General features: G+C 42.3%; 1 protein-coding gene across 4 annotated transcripts in view; it reads right to left on the reverse strand.

Annotated features, from left to right (window-relative positions):
• The window catches only part of phc2b (polyhomeotic homolog 2b (Drosophila)), a 39,879-nt gene extending 27,943 nt beyond the window's left edge, over positions 1-11,936 (reverse strand). Inside the window, exons 1-2 of one of the 4 annotated variants that reach the window (XM_072684680.1) lie at positions 11,790-11,936; positions 11,381-11,625 (exon numbers count right to left, since the gene is read on the reverse strand). Coding sequence is in view for 1 of the 4 variants with exons in the window: in XM_072684678.1 (XP_072540779.1) it covers positions 2,237-2,286 (50 nt within the window). In the remaining 3 variants the exon portion in view is untranslated. Of the gene's footprint in view, positions 1-2,236; positions 2,302-11,380 lie in introns of those variants that run through there. The other 3 variants (XM_072684681.1, XM_072684679.1, XM_072684678.1) reach the window with 3 other exon arrangements.
• Between the last annotated feature and the right edge of the window lie 3,465 nt (positions 11,937-15,401).

Below are 15,401 nucleotides of genomic sequence, written 5' to 3' on the forward strand. Positions count from 1 at the left end.
TATCTGCTCCAGAGAGTCCTATTCTATTGGCAGTACTTCTTGTACATCTGTGTCAGCAATGTGTCCACAAACATGTAGTGCAATTTGCATTTGGCAGTGGTTCTTTACATTGTGTCCTAATTTCATGATGAACAGACCAATAGAAATGCTCCAGAAAGTAACTCTTTTTCTATTGACTTCCATTGAAAGTTAGGAAGATTTTTCCTTCTCCTGTGAAGTTTCCGTTTTGGAGAAACAAGATTTACAAAATAGACGCAATACTAGCATCATTCAGCCCTCAGTAATGCAGTAACTTACTCTGAAAACCTGCCCAATAAGAGGTTCTAGCCTGCATAAAATAAATAAATAAAATCACACTCATATCAAAGCCCCATCAAACCCTTCTGCTGTCATCCACAAAGACAACCCGAAGAGCGTCGAAATCTATAAATATCTCTGTTTGGAATATTCAGTAGAAGTAACTGCTGGGTCGGTCGTCAGTGTTGGAGCGTGTTTACTGTGAGACGCGAGCTGTCATGCAGAGTTTGGCTCCACACTTCTTCTCTTTCCCTTTCTCTAGATGTCAGAGCAGACAGCCCACCCAGCTGCTTCCACTGTCTGCACCCTTCTATTCTTCGCTACAGCGGATCTGCTGGGGCAACTCCAGGGCACGGAGAGGAAGAATGTGTGCGATGGCCAGATTGGCAAAGATGTGGAAACAGAGGGTGACATGAGGGCAGACTAAGAGACTAAGAGTACAACTGAGAAGCACAAACAGATGAAGGAAAAGAAAAAAAGAAATAACAGGAGGTATGATGAAAGTTTGGGGATGTGTGAGGAGGACAGAAGGACAGATGGATAAGAGGAGGCAAGCATGGGAGAGGACAGGAAGGAAAGAGCTAAAATAAACATATAGGGCCAGTTTCCCACACATTTCGTCTGGTATCGGATTGAAGGGCAGTGCCAGTAGTAATGTCTGACTGAAACATCGTTAGTCTTAGCTTGGACAAAATGCAACCATTTAAAGCCTTGGTCCAGACTCCTGAAGCAACACTGAAGAAGTGATTCACTGAACAGACTGACACTGTTTTGACACTGAATGAAGAATCTACATTTCTGTTGTTTTTCACTTTTGGTATTATTATATACATTTATTTTATTATTTATTTATTTTAATTTAATTATATGTCTTTCAATTATATGTCATGCAAAAAAATCCTCCTTTCCTCGCAGATTTCCAGGAGAATAAGGGAGGAAAATACCAGCTTATCTTTCTGGAAGTCAATGTAAAAAGATTTTGAAGCATTTCTATTGGTTCATTCATTATGGAATTTTGATACAATGTAAAGAACGGTGGCCAGTTTCAATTTCATGTCAAATTTTTTTTTTTAAATGACAATATGGAGATTTTGCATGACGGCAGCAATATGATTTTATTCCTGACACAGCTTTGCACTCTTGACATTCTCCCAAACAGATTCATGAGAAGCCTCCTGAGATGCTTTTCCAATAAGACTGAAGAGAATCCTTAGACTGAATCTGCTTTATATGCTGAGCACTTGTTCATCATCTAAAAACCAATTAGTGGAGGAAGGGTTTTAAAAATATGGTCCCCGTCACGCAAAAGCCTTGTATCTCCTTTTATATTTTATATTTATTTATTTAGTTTTATATTTTTCAGACATTATTTGGAACCTGGCAGTTGTTATTTACAGCATGTACTTCTATTGAAATTTAACAATGCAAAGTTGCCATTTTTTGAGATACAAGGTTTTACTTGACAGTGTCCATACAGCGTTGATATTTTATTAAGGTGGAAATTACATTCAACACACACATTTTACAGTAATTCATAGTAGTTACTGTGGTATTGTGCAAGCTTATGCCCAGTTTCTCGAAGCCTGATTAACATTAAGCCTTGACTACACATCATTTCAAATGGTGGAAAACCAGTGGTACTGCAGTTTAGTCTGAGCCCAGGCTTAATCCATGTCCAAGAAACTGATCAATGTTGGTTGAATGGTGAAACACCATTGCCATTAGGGCAATTCAGCCCGAGATTAAGCCTAATCTATGTCCAAAATAATGGCCAAAAGAATTTAGGTTAGGTTCGGTTAATTTAGGTCTGGAAAGCCAGTCCAGAGAGGCACATCTTACAGAGATGTCCAGGTTTAGCCAAAGAGAGAGAGAGTGAGTGTCTGTGTATGAGAGAGAGAGAGCGAGAGAGTTCCTCTACAAGACAAAGCCCAGTTCCTACCTCTTCTGCGGGGCAGTGCGAGCTCCTGTCGGCCCCGTGCTGAGCCCCATCCCCCGGGACCCCGCCGCTTCTTTGTCTGACGCGCGTGTGTGTGTGTGTATGAGTGTGATGTGAGTGTGAGTGTGTATCCCGGTCCTGCCTCCTCGCAGAGAGCGCCCGCCGTCTCATCCAACTGAGGCTCTCTCTATCTCTCTCTCTCTCTCACGCACACAGCATCATCCACACACACACACACACACACAAGCACACGCAAGTCCTCTCTGCCTTTTTCTACCCCGATTATGTGGTTTCCTAGCGACAGCCAACAGGGGGGTGCCTTTCGGAATCCCAGCACAGGGCTGCGTGCTGATTGGACGATTGGCTCTCCACTAATGAAGATGATGGTAATGAATTTTTATCCTCTTCCATAAGCATTACCAACCAATCCAACCACCACCACCACCACCACCCCCTCCCCCACGTCCCCCACCTACACCCATCACTAGAATATTCACTGGAACTAGAAGAGAGAATGGGTGCTGCCAAAATGAAGGAAGAAGGCCAGTCCCAGAGGAGAGCTCACAGTAAATATGATCCCTGTCCAGTGTTTGATGTCTGGCATTCAGTCCGTTCATTTGACGGATGGCAGTGTGGAGCGGAGGAGGGGAAGCAGCCAAACGGAAAGATTTGAAGAATAAATCAGTCCTGCTTAATGAATTGCTCTACTTAATAAAGCCACAAGTTTACACTCTTAACCACAAAGGTCCTGTAAAGGGTTCTGTAAGTGATGCCATAGAAGAAGCGCATTTGGTTCCATAAAGAACCATGTTCGAAAGTTTTAAAGGTCTTAAAGGTTTAGAGAAGCTTTGCTTCTTGTGTTTTACCACTTTTAAGGTTCATTACACTCTAAAATTTGGATTTCAGTCATGTTTTTATGTGAACCATTGATTTTGAGAGTGTAAAGAACCCTTTAAAACTTGGAGAACCATCCCACTACATAAAGATTTTAACAACCATTATTTTTCACTTTGTCGTAATACAGGTGTGAAAGTGTAAAGAACCTTAGCTGGATGTAAAGGTTTTTACTAACTGAAAGATTCCTCAGGTTTGCAAATCTCTATTACAGTCATGGTTTTTATGGAACCAAAAGTGGTTCATCTATGATATTGCTAAAACCTTTAGGGTGCTTACAATTATTCTTTTAGCAATACAGTCTTTTAGCAATACAGTTAAACAGTTTAACATACAGGTAAACCTTCCAGCTGATATTTTTAAAGAATTATATTTGTGAGGGCGATTTTGTGAATTTGAAGAAAACTTTTAACCCTTTGGGAAAATCTTTACACAACTTAAAAGTTTCAAGAACTTTTAGGAACCTTTATTTCTAACTTTGAGGTGAAGTATGTTTGCACAAGAAATGTGGGTCTTAAAAGGTCTCATGGTCCAGGGGGGGTCACGAGTTCGAATTCTAAGCCACGCTGTTTTGCCATCAGCAGTCAGAGTCTGAGAGAGCACAATTGTCTGTGCTCTCTCTGGGTGGGTAGATGACACTCTCTCACATCAGGACTCTTAAGCGATGTTGGCAGGCACAAGCATCTGTTAGCTGGTGTGGTGGAGCAGGGGACCCGGTGCTTTCCTCCGAGCCTGCCGCAGTTCGAAAAGAGGCGGTGGCTGGATTTGTGTGTATCGGAGGTGAAGTATTAAGGCTTTATCCTCCTAGTGTCCGAGACATCGCTACAAACTGGTAGGTTAATTGGCAGGAAATATTTCATAAACCCTCACTTGAACATTCACTCTTTCACCAATGTAGTTTCTTCACACTCACAAATCTCTGTTACATACATGTAATTACCATGTAATTAAAATGACCATTTTAAGCTTCTTTATTTTTAAGAGTGTATGGTCAATCATTTCAGGCAGCAATCACAGGAACGTGCCATCTTTATTGGGGGGGGTTGGGGGGTTCTAGGGTAAACTTGCAGGTGAGTATAATTTTCTGCACTCGTGAACCTGTGCAGCACCTTATAACGCTCCATAATAGCGGGCACTTTTGAGGAGGCGCCGCAAATTGAAAATAAACACAAGAGGCTCGCTGAGGAAAATAGAGCCTATTATCAGAGCAGCTAAATTGAGCCACTTATTCTCCCAGTGTAGCATCTGATAGAGGCTGTGGCACCCTGACCGAAATGGATTTCCCTCATATGTGAGTAAAATATCATATTGATTGCAGTCTGGCTGGCAGGAACGTCATTGATTGCGCCCTGCTTATTAGCATATAGATTAGCTGCTGGTGGGGGCCGATAAATTAGAGCGGAGGAGTGTGGAAAGGAGGATGGAGAGAGGGAGCGCATTGGGGAGAGGGAAAAATCAAGAGATGAGGAGAGGAGAACAGATAAAGAGAATGGAAGGAGAGAGAGTGAGAGTGAGAGATGGACAGGTGTAGAGACAGAAACAAATGAATAGGATTGGTTAACAGAGGCAGATATGGGCATAAATCTAGAGGACGATTTATTAGCCAGGTGTGGAGCAGAATGGGAAAAGCGATGAATAGCTTATAATAAGTGGACAGGAAGAGGATTAGTGAAGTAGACTCTTCAAAACGGTCCCAAAAAGAGGTTCTTTGGTGTGATGGCATAGAAGAACCACTTTGGGTTCCCTATAGATTGCATTTTGTGAGTGAGATGTGAGAGTGTAAATTAATTTTAAAGGTAGAAGAACCACCACACATCAGAAAGGTTTCGAGAACCATGAAGGAACCATTATTTTTTACTTTGCCCTAGAACAAACGGCTTTGATAGAAAAGAGGGAAAAAAGGTAAAGTGAGATAAGAAGAGACTAGGAGAGAGAGAGAGAGAGAGAGAGAGAGAGAGAGAGAGAGAGACTAGGAGGGGGATGGAAAGATGGAATACTATAAAGTGATGAAGGGACAGAGAGAGGAGGCTATAGAGGCAGGAAGATGAGGCTGCAGGATGAGATGGGATGGGGGGGAGTGGTGTCTGTCTGCTGTAGGTTTGATCCACATTAGTTACCCACTCAGCCAGTCAGCGGGAAGTGAGTGGGGGCAGGGTTTGTAGGAGAAGATGGACAGATACAGAGGGGGGAGAGAGAGAGAGAGAGAGACCAGCAGATAAAATGTAATAGGCAGGATCTATAGGAACAGCAGGCCTAACACATGGAGCAGAGTTAGTGGTAGTGATTATTTCCTTTTAAAAAAGGTATAACGGTTCCTTTATGGTTCTTGGCTTGAATGTGTGGTTCTAGAAAGTCCTTAAAATGGTACAGAATCTTTTATATACACATGATGTGATTCTTTAAAATGCCTAAAGACTTTCAGTCATTTATTAGACTGAAAGTCTTAGGTTAATTTCTTCAACAAATATTTTAGTATTTGATTAAAACAAGTTGTCCAGCAATAAATGAAATATACCAGGATACTAGATAAACTAAACTTCGCCCCCAAGAGGTTGAAAGTTCAGGTTTGCTGTGTTAATAAATCTAATTGAGAATGAAATAGAGAGGATTTATTTTCCCCTCTATTGCGTGGTGGGTTTGGGGGGGGGCAGCGACCTCTTCTGAATGTTTACTCTCTTACTAGTCGCTTGGCGACGTCTGAAGCAAAACAGCCTCTGATTGGCTATTATCTTGCTGCTCTCTAAGCCCCACCTCCGCACACTCGTTTTCGACTCGTTATTGAAGTGTGGGCCCACATACATGCTCTTAGGTTTTAATGAATTAAAAAATGTAATAGGCAGGATCTATAGATCTTATATATATATATATATATATATATATATATATATATATATATATATATATATATATATATATATATATATAGGATCTTATTTACAAAACAGGTTTTTATGTACTGTATATTAAAAGACTTTTGAGAATAATATAAATTAAGGAATTACTACTATTTGATTAAGTTATCAAAGTCAATATGCCTTCTGCACCTTCCTCTTTTACAAAACTTTAGAAGCAATATCGCCCCCAAAATATCCTACTGTGTACTGCAATTTGTCAGAATGATGAGATGCATCATATGAACGATATTAATTAAGATATAAATAGGGAAGGGACCGAAATAAAATATAATTAAAAGGGCTTAGCTACATAATAAAATAACTCCCAATAACAATCCAATTCAAAGTTCAATTCAATTTAAAGTGAATTTAGTTCTGTAGTGCTTTTCACAACCAATGTTGTCACACAGTAGCTTAACAGAAATCCGGGACCAAGCCTTATTTGAGCAAGCCAGGGTTAACAGTGGCAAGGAAAACTACCTCAGACTGGGAGGAAGAAACCTTAAGAGGAACCAAGACTCAATAGGTGATAGCAGAACAAATAACTGAGACAAGAATAACTGGAGAGAAAGAGTGAGATAATAAAAAGCTATGGCTAATGTGAGAGCAGGTTATGAATTATGAGAATGTGAGGGACTGTGCTGGTTAAACCGTCATATGCACAGTTATGCAGTAAATATAGTGGTGTGAATCCATGAATGCGTAAAGGCGCATACGTTATTAGTAAAAGTTAAACCTGTCAGAATGACAATCACGGCTTTCTGTGAACTGTCATGTTTGTATCAATATATAAACAATCTATGAGGATTCTTTATTGCTGGTTGTGCTGTGATTGTTTCAAAGAGTGGAAGCTCATTTGGTTGGCAAGTACTTATTACTGATTTATTTTCAACAATACTTTAATTAAACTTGCTGAGTTAGCTAAACCCGAAATCTCTAAAAAGGTAAAGGTAAAGGTGCACGTTTTTGTCACTGTACAGTGTACAGCGAAATGTGTCCTCCGCATTTAACCCATCTGGTAGTGAACACACACTCACACACACACATGTATTAGGGGCAGTGACTGTACACACACTCCCAGAGCGGTGGGCAGCCAACTCCAGCGCCCGGGGAGCAGAGAGGGTAAAGGGCCTTGCTCAAGGGCCCAACAGTGGCAGCTTGCCGAGCCCGGGAATCGAACCCACAACCCTGTTATCGATATCCCGGCGCTCTAACTTCCCAGTTAAAATTTTTATAATTTAACTGCTAAATCAGCTAATAGATAAAACAAACTAAACCTGACTTTTTACCAGTGGCTAACTGTGGTTCCAGCCAGCGTAGAACCAAATTCAGCAGCAGTAAAAATTGCAACTCGTCCTTACAGCCTACAATATCAGCCTGAGCAGCCTACAAGGTCAGCAGAAATACAGAATCTGGTTGTGCACCCAAGAGAGGGTAGCCTGAAGAGAATGACAATGAATGGTAGGTAAAGACCGGGGAAAGACATTCCCAATATGCAAGCAGATGGTAGAGGTGCCAGGAGTCAAAAGTGGGTTTTTATTCAATGAGATTGTCAAACATCAACTAAACTCTACAGGATAAGTGCATTTACTTGCAACAAGACATTTGACTAAAGTTCAATCAGTTACATTAATGAGAGAGAAATGATTCAAACCAGCGCTGCAGCTTCATTTTAGTGTGGCATTTTCAAGTCCTTATGGGTTAACCACTCTCCAGCTGCTAATGGAAACAGACTGCCCTAGATCACAATGAGCTCAACTCAAAGTTGAGTGCCTGAAATCATCAAAATTCATGAATAAATTTGTCAAAAACAGGGGCTGGATTCACAAAACCGGTCTTAAGAAATTTTACACTTAAGAAAAAAGGGAAGATAAAATATACAGATATAAAAAAAATCTTTCTCTTAAAACATATTCTAAAAAAATGAGGAAAAAGTCCTTTAGTATTTTCTTAACCTTTACGACAGCCTCACACATGTCTGTGTGACAGTTCAGAAAGAGTTCAGCATAAATAGTTGAATTACTAGAATGAATTCATTTAATTAATTCGAGGTGCATTAAAAGTGGAAATTGCAGAACTGTTCGCCGCCACTGTATGTTCTTAACACCCCCCACATAAGAAAACATTGGTGAATGTCAGTACTGTTGTCAAAACCTCACAAATTTAGAAATTTGGTGAAGGAGGCAGGACGATGCTCGTGAATGAGTCACATTAGTGCAAAATCCTGTCAATTCACTCTACTGCACCAGTCCATGTGCTTCAACTTTTTGCCCGTAGCCAGAGTGGTAGTGGATAGCAGTAGTAGTAGACTCATTAGAAAGTTGTGATTTTAATTGTTGCTGATTAGCCTAACGATGATCGTCCATGCTGAGCTGACTCATCATATGAAGCGTATGCATGTTTCAAATGCAGTTGGTCAACTCTGCCTGTGGCTCTTAGCCAGCTGCATGCTTGTTTATAAAGAGCGAGTCACGGGTCGGCCTTGACTTAGACAAGCGTGATGTAATCTTCAGTTACATCACAGCGAGCATACTCATAAACTAGAATGATCTGTTGTCTGGAAGAGTCGACACAAAGAACTTCAGTCTGAAATGAGCAAAACATCTCTTTAACTCAATGTTTAAAAGCAGCCTGCCAGACCAAAATAACCCATTCAAATATAACCGCTCACAGCGCTTTAAGGATTCGGCTTCAAAGGAGCTATATTTAAATCAGCAGCCTCATAACTTCAAAAATGTTGTTACTGCCGCTTTAACTTTGGGTGCAGAGTCTAGAGTGATCTAGAAACATCAAGCTCCTTCTGACCATGACCATTCACCATAGATTGATTTGGGCTTTGAGAACTAAAAGAAGCTGATCTAATTTATAATAGAGGCTTGCCAGAAGTGGGTCAGTTGGATCACTGCCTCAATGCTGTGTGTCAAACTGTGAAATGTGCCTAATGCTAGCAAAAATACAGCCCTTGACATCTTAGATATTCTATAATATGATGCATATCGCTGCTGTCCTATGAAAACCATGTATCTTCATTTTTGTCCGTCGTTTGAACTCTGTAGCTGATCTGTACACTGTGTAAATAATTCTGGATGAAAGGACCAATAGAAATGCTCAAAAATTTCCTTTAAAGTCACCATTTTTGAGATGCACATTTTCACTGGAGAGCGACGATATTAATGCCTTGTGTCTCCAAAACAGCCACTTTACAACAGAAGAAAAAAACATCTTGGCTTTCAATGAAGGTCAATGGAAAAAGATTTTATTCCAAGTCAATGTGGGGCATTTCTATTAGTCCATTCATGATGAACTGTTGAAACTATGATAAGAACAACTGCCAAATTCAAAAAAGATGCTGGGTTTTTGTGTGACAGCACCAATATACTCTCCTGTGCAGAACACTTGCTGAATCACTGCTGTTCCGGCAGCTCATTCTTTTCTCTTTTAAATGAGCAGTAGTGTAATTAGGCAGCAATGCACATGTATGGCAAGTGTCCCCCATACCTCACTCTGCCCCTGGCCCCCAAAGGCCTAGTTAATTGGTATCCCTCTGCTGCCTCGCTCAGTAGGAGTGGAGTTTATACAGCCGCAGACACATGCTCCCCAGTGACCGAGCGGGTCTCGGGAGGGCCGGAGATCAATGCAGGGGAGCTGGATGAAGTCTGGATGTGAAGGCCATGAATAAAGTATACTGTGAGTTGGGTTACCTGGGGCCTCCTCATTTTTATTAATGGGGATTAGATTATAACAGCCAGTAATGAGATCCTCTGGACCCCAAAACCTGATGTAAGGATTACAGAGATGGGTGCAATTACATTTTATAGGGCAGACTGGCTTATAATGATGATAATGGGCATCGGGCTGAATGGGCCTCTACATATTATATTCACAAATGTGCATGGCAGTCGGACAGTCTACCAATATACTTTTATATGGTCATATTTTAGATGCATATAGAATTGCTATTGTATCACGTTTTTTTGTCTGTTTGTTTTTAAACACCATCTAAAAATGCTACTTTTCCCATAATGTATTTAGACAGGTTTCTCTTAAGACAGCTCTCTCTACACAACCTTAAATGCTGTGGGCCCAGTTTAAAAAAAAAAAAAAAGGTCTCATGGCCAGAAGAGCTGTTCTGGCAGTTGCTTCGCCCTCAGCACTGCTGCTGCTTTCCCATGACGACAGCATGATCTTCACAAGTGCTGACTGACAAAAGCGTCTGGTCTGTCGATGATAGGCCCGGAAATGTCAGCCACTGTTCTTTGAGTGCGAAGCCTGCGTTCTGAATGTCAGAACGCTGGGAAGCATAGAGAGCAGTGCGCTTCGGCACAGCTGGAGAATGTAAACATCAGCCCAGGAGGAGCCCGTCAGCCCAGACGGCAGGCTGAGGACACTTGGGTGCACTCACGGACACAGCAGCAGACTGCTGCGAGTGAGCGCGTGTGACATTTAGGCCTTTCTGCTGATGGCCTGTTCTGTGGGAGATTTTGATCTCCCTCGCTTTTGCTCGCTCTCTCCCCAATTGATTCGGCCGTGACCTCAGGTTAAAAGGAAGACACTCAAGCTTCTAATTCCTCCATGTAATCTGTAGTTAGTGCACAAAGCCTTAGTCCCCCCTGCAATTAACCTTCAGTCTCGCTCCTCAAGCTCCTGGGCCATGGCACCTTAAGCTCAGCCAGATGATTAGATAAAAGTACTTTCACTAGAGAACCTGTGGGAAAGGATGGATGGATGTCTAGGAGAGTGCTGCGGGTGAATCTGAGATGCCATCTTCTAGGTAAGTTCAAGGTTCTTCAGTCCTAGTCCTGTTGATTTCACAGCTTTAACACAATGAATGGTGATCTGGAAATCACCAAACTTGAACAGACTCCAGTCCTCCAGGACGGACACTGAAGAACCTGGATTCATAACAAAACTTCAGCCAAATTTTGGATGCCAATCCAGATGCAAAGCTTGACTGTGCTGCTTTCAGAGTTGTTTTTGTGGCCTGGCATGGTTAAGGCATGTTTCTAATTCTTCTCAAGCTGAGTTGTAATTTGGCCGAAAGTCTGCCTCGGCACTGCCAGACAAAACCACGCTCACGCACGCACAGATACGCAGACACACAGATATCAGCGCTCAAGCTGACCAGTGTGCAGTGATTTGGTGGAGGCATTCATTTCAAACCTGACCTACTGTGCATTTGCAGCACCAAGAGGACCATGACCCAGCCCTGACCCCTCATGCTAGCCCTGTGGCGCTTCCATTCACTCTCTCTCTCTCTCTCTCTCTCTCTCTCTCTCTCTCTCTCTCTCTCTCACACACACACACACACACTCACACTCACAAATACAGAGCTTAAAGGGGCAGGATACAAATAACTTACCATCAGCCTCAAAAGCTCAGAACACTGTTAATATCTCATCAGGTTCTCCAGGAAGTGATCTAGAACCCTCCACTCCATCATGTAGAAGCATGACAATTCATCCAGGAGCTTGGAGAGCTAACAGAGGTAGATCTAGTGCACAACAGAGGCTTGCCAGAAGTGGGTCAGTTGTATCATAGTCTCTGTGCTGTCAGTCAAACTGTCAGATTTGGGAAGCTCGGCCCTTTCAGAAGCCTGGAAGCATGCTGGCACTCAGCGAGAAAGCAAACACACATACACACATGCACCCACATACACACACACACATATATATATATACACACACATATACCCCATGACTTTCCTAGAGCCAAGTTTAAGGAAATTAAAACAACACAGGCTTGTAATAAATGAGCCAAAGCTCTCCTACCTTTAGCTTAGGCCTCGTCTTTCCCTCCTTGGGTTTGATTTCTTCCTGCTTTCCTGCTATCCTACACCATTTCTGGGCTGTGCTCTCCACACACCGCTCGCTACAGACCAGAGACAGCAGTAGGAGGAGGAGGAGGGAGGAGGGAGGAGGGAGGGAGGTGGGGGGGGAGGAGGGTGTTGGGGGCGAATCCAAGCATTTGCATTCCAAAGGTCACATGTGACCAAGCTCCAGCCAATCAAAGGCCACCGTGCGCCGCCTCGGCCCGCCCATTCTCTGGAAACTCCTCCTCCCTCCCTCCCTCCCTCTCGCTCTATGCGGCTGTCAGTCCACCAGCCTCTGCTAGTCTGTGGAAGTCACCATAGCAACACAAAGAGATTTAACCCTTGCGGGGTGTTTTATGGCGCCTTGCTTGAAACCAGGCGAGCATGCAAATAAAGCCGGAGTTGAACGCCTTCGCTGGGGGACATGCAAAGCGCATGCAAAGGGCCTCACACCTTTAAATCAAGACGTTTTCACAGACCTGTTTACTGTAAATTGATTTATGTTGGTCAATGGCTTACTCTCTTTTCTCAGTAAATTATCACCAGTATTAAAGCACGTGCACTGTATCTAGGGACTTTTATGTTTGCTTACTTCCTCTTTCCTTTGTTAGCTTACATATATTTTAAATTGCCACCAATTATAATAATAATGATTAATAATAAGACAAGACAACCATATTCACACTTGTGTCGGACACAGATGAAATCCGCCATCATACACACTAGTGATCAAACACACACAGTGAACAGTGAGCACATGTGCCATCACTGCAACGCCCGAGGAACTGAGAGAGTGAAGGGCCTTGCTCGAGGCCCCAACAGTGGCAACTTTCAGAGCCCAGGTATCGAACCCACAACCCTATCATCTGCCTCCAGACAGGGCATTAAAGCACCAGCACACCCATTTAAGACAGACAGACTGGCAGATAGACAGACAGATCAGAGAATATGACCCAATGTGAGAATAGGGGCCTATTTGCCTAAAACAAATCATACAATCCCACCAAAAACACTGAGGATGAACACAGGCAATGATGTAAGGTGACAATACTAACATAGTTTCCTCCAAGCTATTGTAGAGCGAGTATCTAATTCAAATTAAGCTAATCTCTATTGTGTGCCTGCATGTCCTGCATTATTCTAAGCTCCAACATTACTCTCCAGTGATTTGAAGGAGGGATGCTTAAATTTTGAGAATGGGAGGGGGAGGGGCAGCATGTTTTGTGCGTGTGCAAGTGTATGTGTGTGTGTGTGTGTGTGTGTGTTACAATGTATGCAAATGTATTCAAATGATGGGGTATAAAGATCACAGTAAAACGCAGGCTTCAGGGTTCAGGGGTTAATCTGATTGGTCGAGGGGCTAATTCCAGCTAACCTGATTGGTCCAAAGGTTGACAGCCTTGCGTGCCTCTGGTTATATACATGTGTGTCCCTGAAGGAGGGGGAGGTGTGAGACAATGACACAGCTCAGCCATGACCTGGTGTCTGTCTATGCGCACTATGTGTGTATGTGTCTTTGTGTGTGTGTGTGTGTGTGTGTGTGTGTGTGTGTGTCTTAATGTGTTTGTGTGTGCGTTCAATGTGTGTGTGTTATGACCCATGCTAAAGGCATATGCCACCCAAAACTAAGATGCCAAAAATGACTAATAGAGGATGCTGCTGTCTGGACATCAAGTTAAACTGCCTTTATAATTTCTCCAAATAACTGCAATAAAAGTTGGTCAAGAAAAAGAAAAAATACAAAAATCAGCTTTATCAGACCTCTCTCACTTCATCTTTGCAACCTGACACTGTGCCGCAACAATGGAATAGCTGAATACTCTTGCTGGACAGAAATCAATTTCCTCTCCATATCCTGATCAGCTCTCTGATATGGAAAAAGGGCCGCAGTCATCACCATGCTAATGCTAAATAATTCATCCGTAATATGACTTATTTTGTTTGACCAATACTTAATTATCTAGTCTCCAACAGCTCCCTAGATACTGGGCTTCCGGACACAGCGCCCCGCTGCCTTAACCTCTTTTCCAGTAAGGCAGTAATTCCCATAAGCCCCGCAGTGGGAGGCTGGGGGGACCCGCCACAGGATCACATGTCACCCGCACGGTGGATTTGATAGTCGTCAACCAGAGGAGCAATGGGCCTCCAAATTGACGCAAGCATCATATTATGTGGGGATGTAATAGAGTATGCATAATTCATAGGAAGGCACATGAAATATGTATGCAGGGGGGGGGGGTCTCTCTGTACGATGCTAGTCCCGGTGCTATGGACACAGTCCTGAGAACATTTCTGCACAGTCCCTTTCTATACTCTACATGTATATCATCACTGTCCAGTAAAAGAAAATTCTACTTTAACTTTGAATGTTTTTTTTTTTTTTTTTAAAGAATTTCTATTGATCCATTCAGAAGGAAAGCTTCACGTAATGCACAGGGCAGCTGGTGTGATCAAATATAGTAGAAAAATACAGCTATTACTATACTATACTAGTTCTGGCCCATGGGTAATTCTTTCATCTGGCCCACATACTGCCATGGAATGACACTGATGACTTAGTCCAATTGAGAGTGCCTTATCTCAGCCACAGCTGGCTACAGTTGGGCTGGTTTTAGCTCAAAATAGAAATGCTGTGCAAACATTTAACATGACAGACTGCACGTGGGCTGCCTGTGACCCAGAGTTCAAAAGACATGACAAAGCTTAAACGTGGCTGCTGCGGTTGGGCAAGTTTCGGCATACTGAATATTTGCCATTGCCATAACTGACCCATTTGTGCCTTTCCTGGGCCTGGGTATGTTGCCTAGAATTCCCTGTTACAGGGAAACAGGGAAAAATTATATATGTTTTTTATGGTAGTTTGTTGTATTGAAGTGTAATTAATTCGATATGTCCAAATATTTGTGGACACCCCTTCTCATGAATGCATTCAGTTACTTCAAGTTGCACTTATTGCTGACACAGTTGTGCAAATGCACACACACAGTTTGTCTAGTCTATGTGAAGAAGTACTGCCAATAAAATAGGACCCTCTGGAGCAGATAAATATGAACCTATTAGCACCATGCTGCCTGATGCCAGGAGTGGACCAGAGGGGTATAAAACCCCCAGCATTGAGCCGTAGAGCAGTGGAACTGTGTTCTTTGAAAAGATGGAAGGTGCTTCAGCCAGTTCTTTTGGGATGAGTTGTAAAGTTGGGGATGAGGTGGGGTGCTGATCATCCTACATGCTTATCTCACTAATGCTCTTGATGCTATCAAATTCTCACAGAAAGTAGAGACAGTTACATACAGTAACAAATGTAGGGTATAGCAAATAATGAGCAGATGTCCCAATACCTTTGTCCAGATGGTGTATGTTAGCCCTGGACTAAAACACAAGCCACAACCTAACATAACACTCATGATAAAACAATATTATAGGAATCTGGCACAAGTACTGATTAAATACATTACTTTAAATTATTTTTCATTTAGACATCCTTAAATGAATGATTCATACAATTATTGTCAATTTAGCATTCACTCAGCAGTCATTTTCCTGTACGTTACATCAGCACCTTCCCACTGGC

Source organism: Salminus brasiliensis, chromosome 7 (genome assembly GCF_030463535.1).
Source record: "Salminus brasiliensis chromosome 7, fSalBra1.hap2, whole genome shotgun sequence".
Classification (NCBI taxonomy): domain Eukaryota; kingdom Metazoa; phylum Chordata; class Actinopteri; order Characiformes; family Bryconidae; genus Salminus; species Salminus brasiliensis.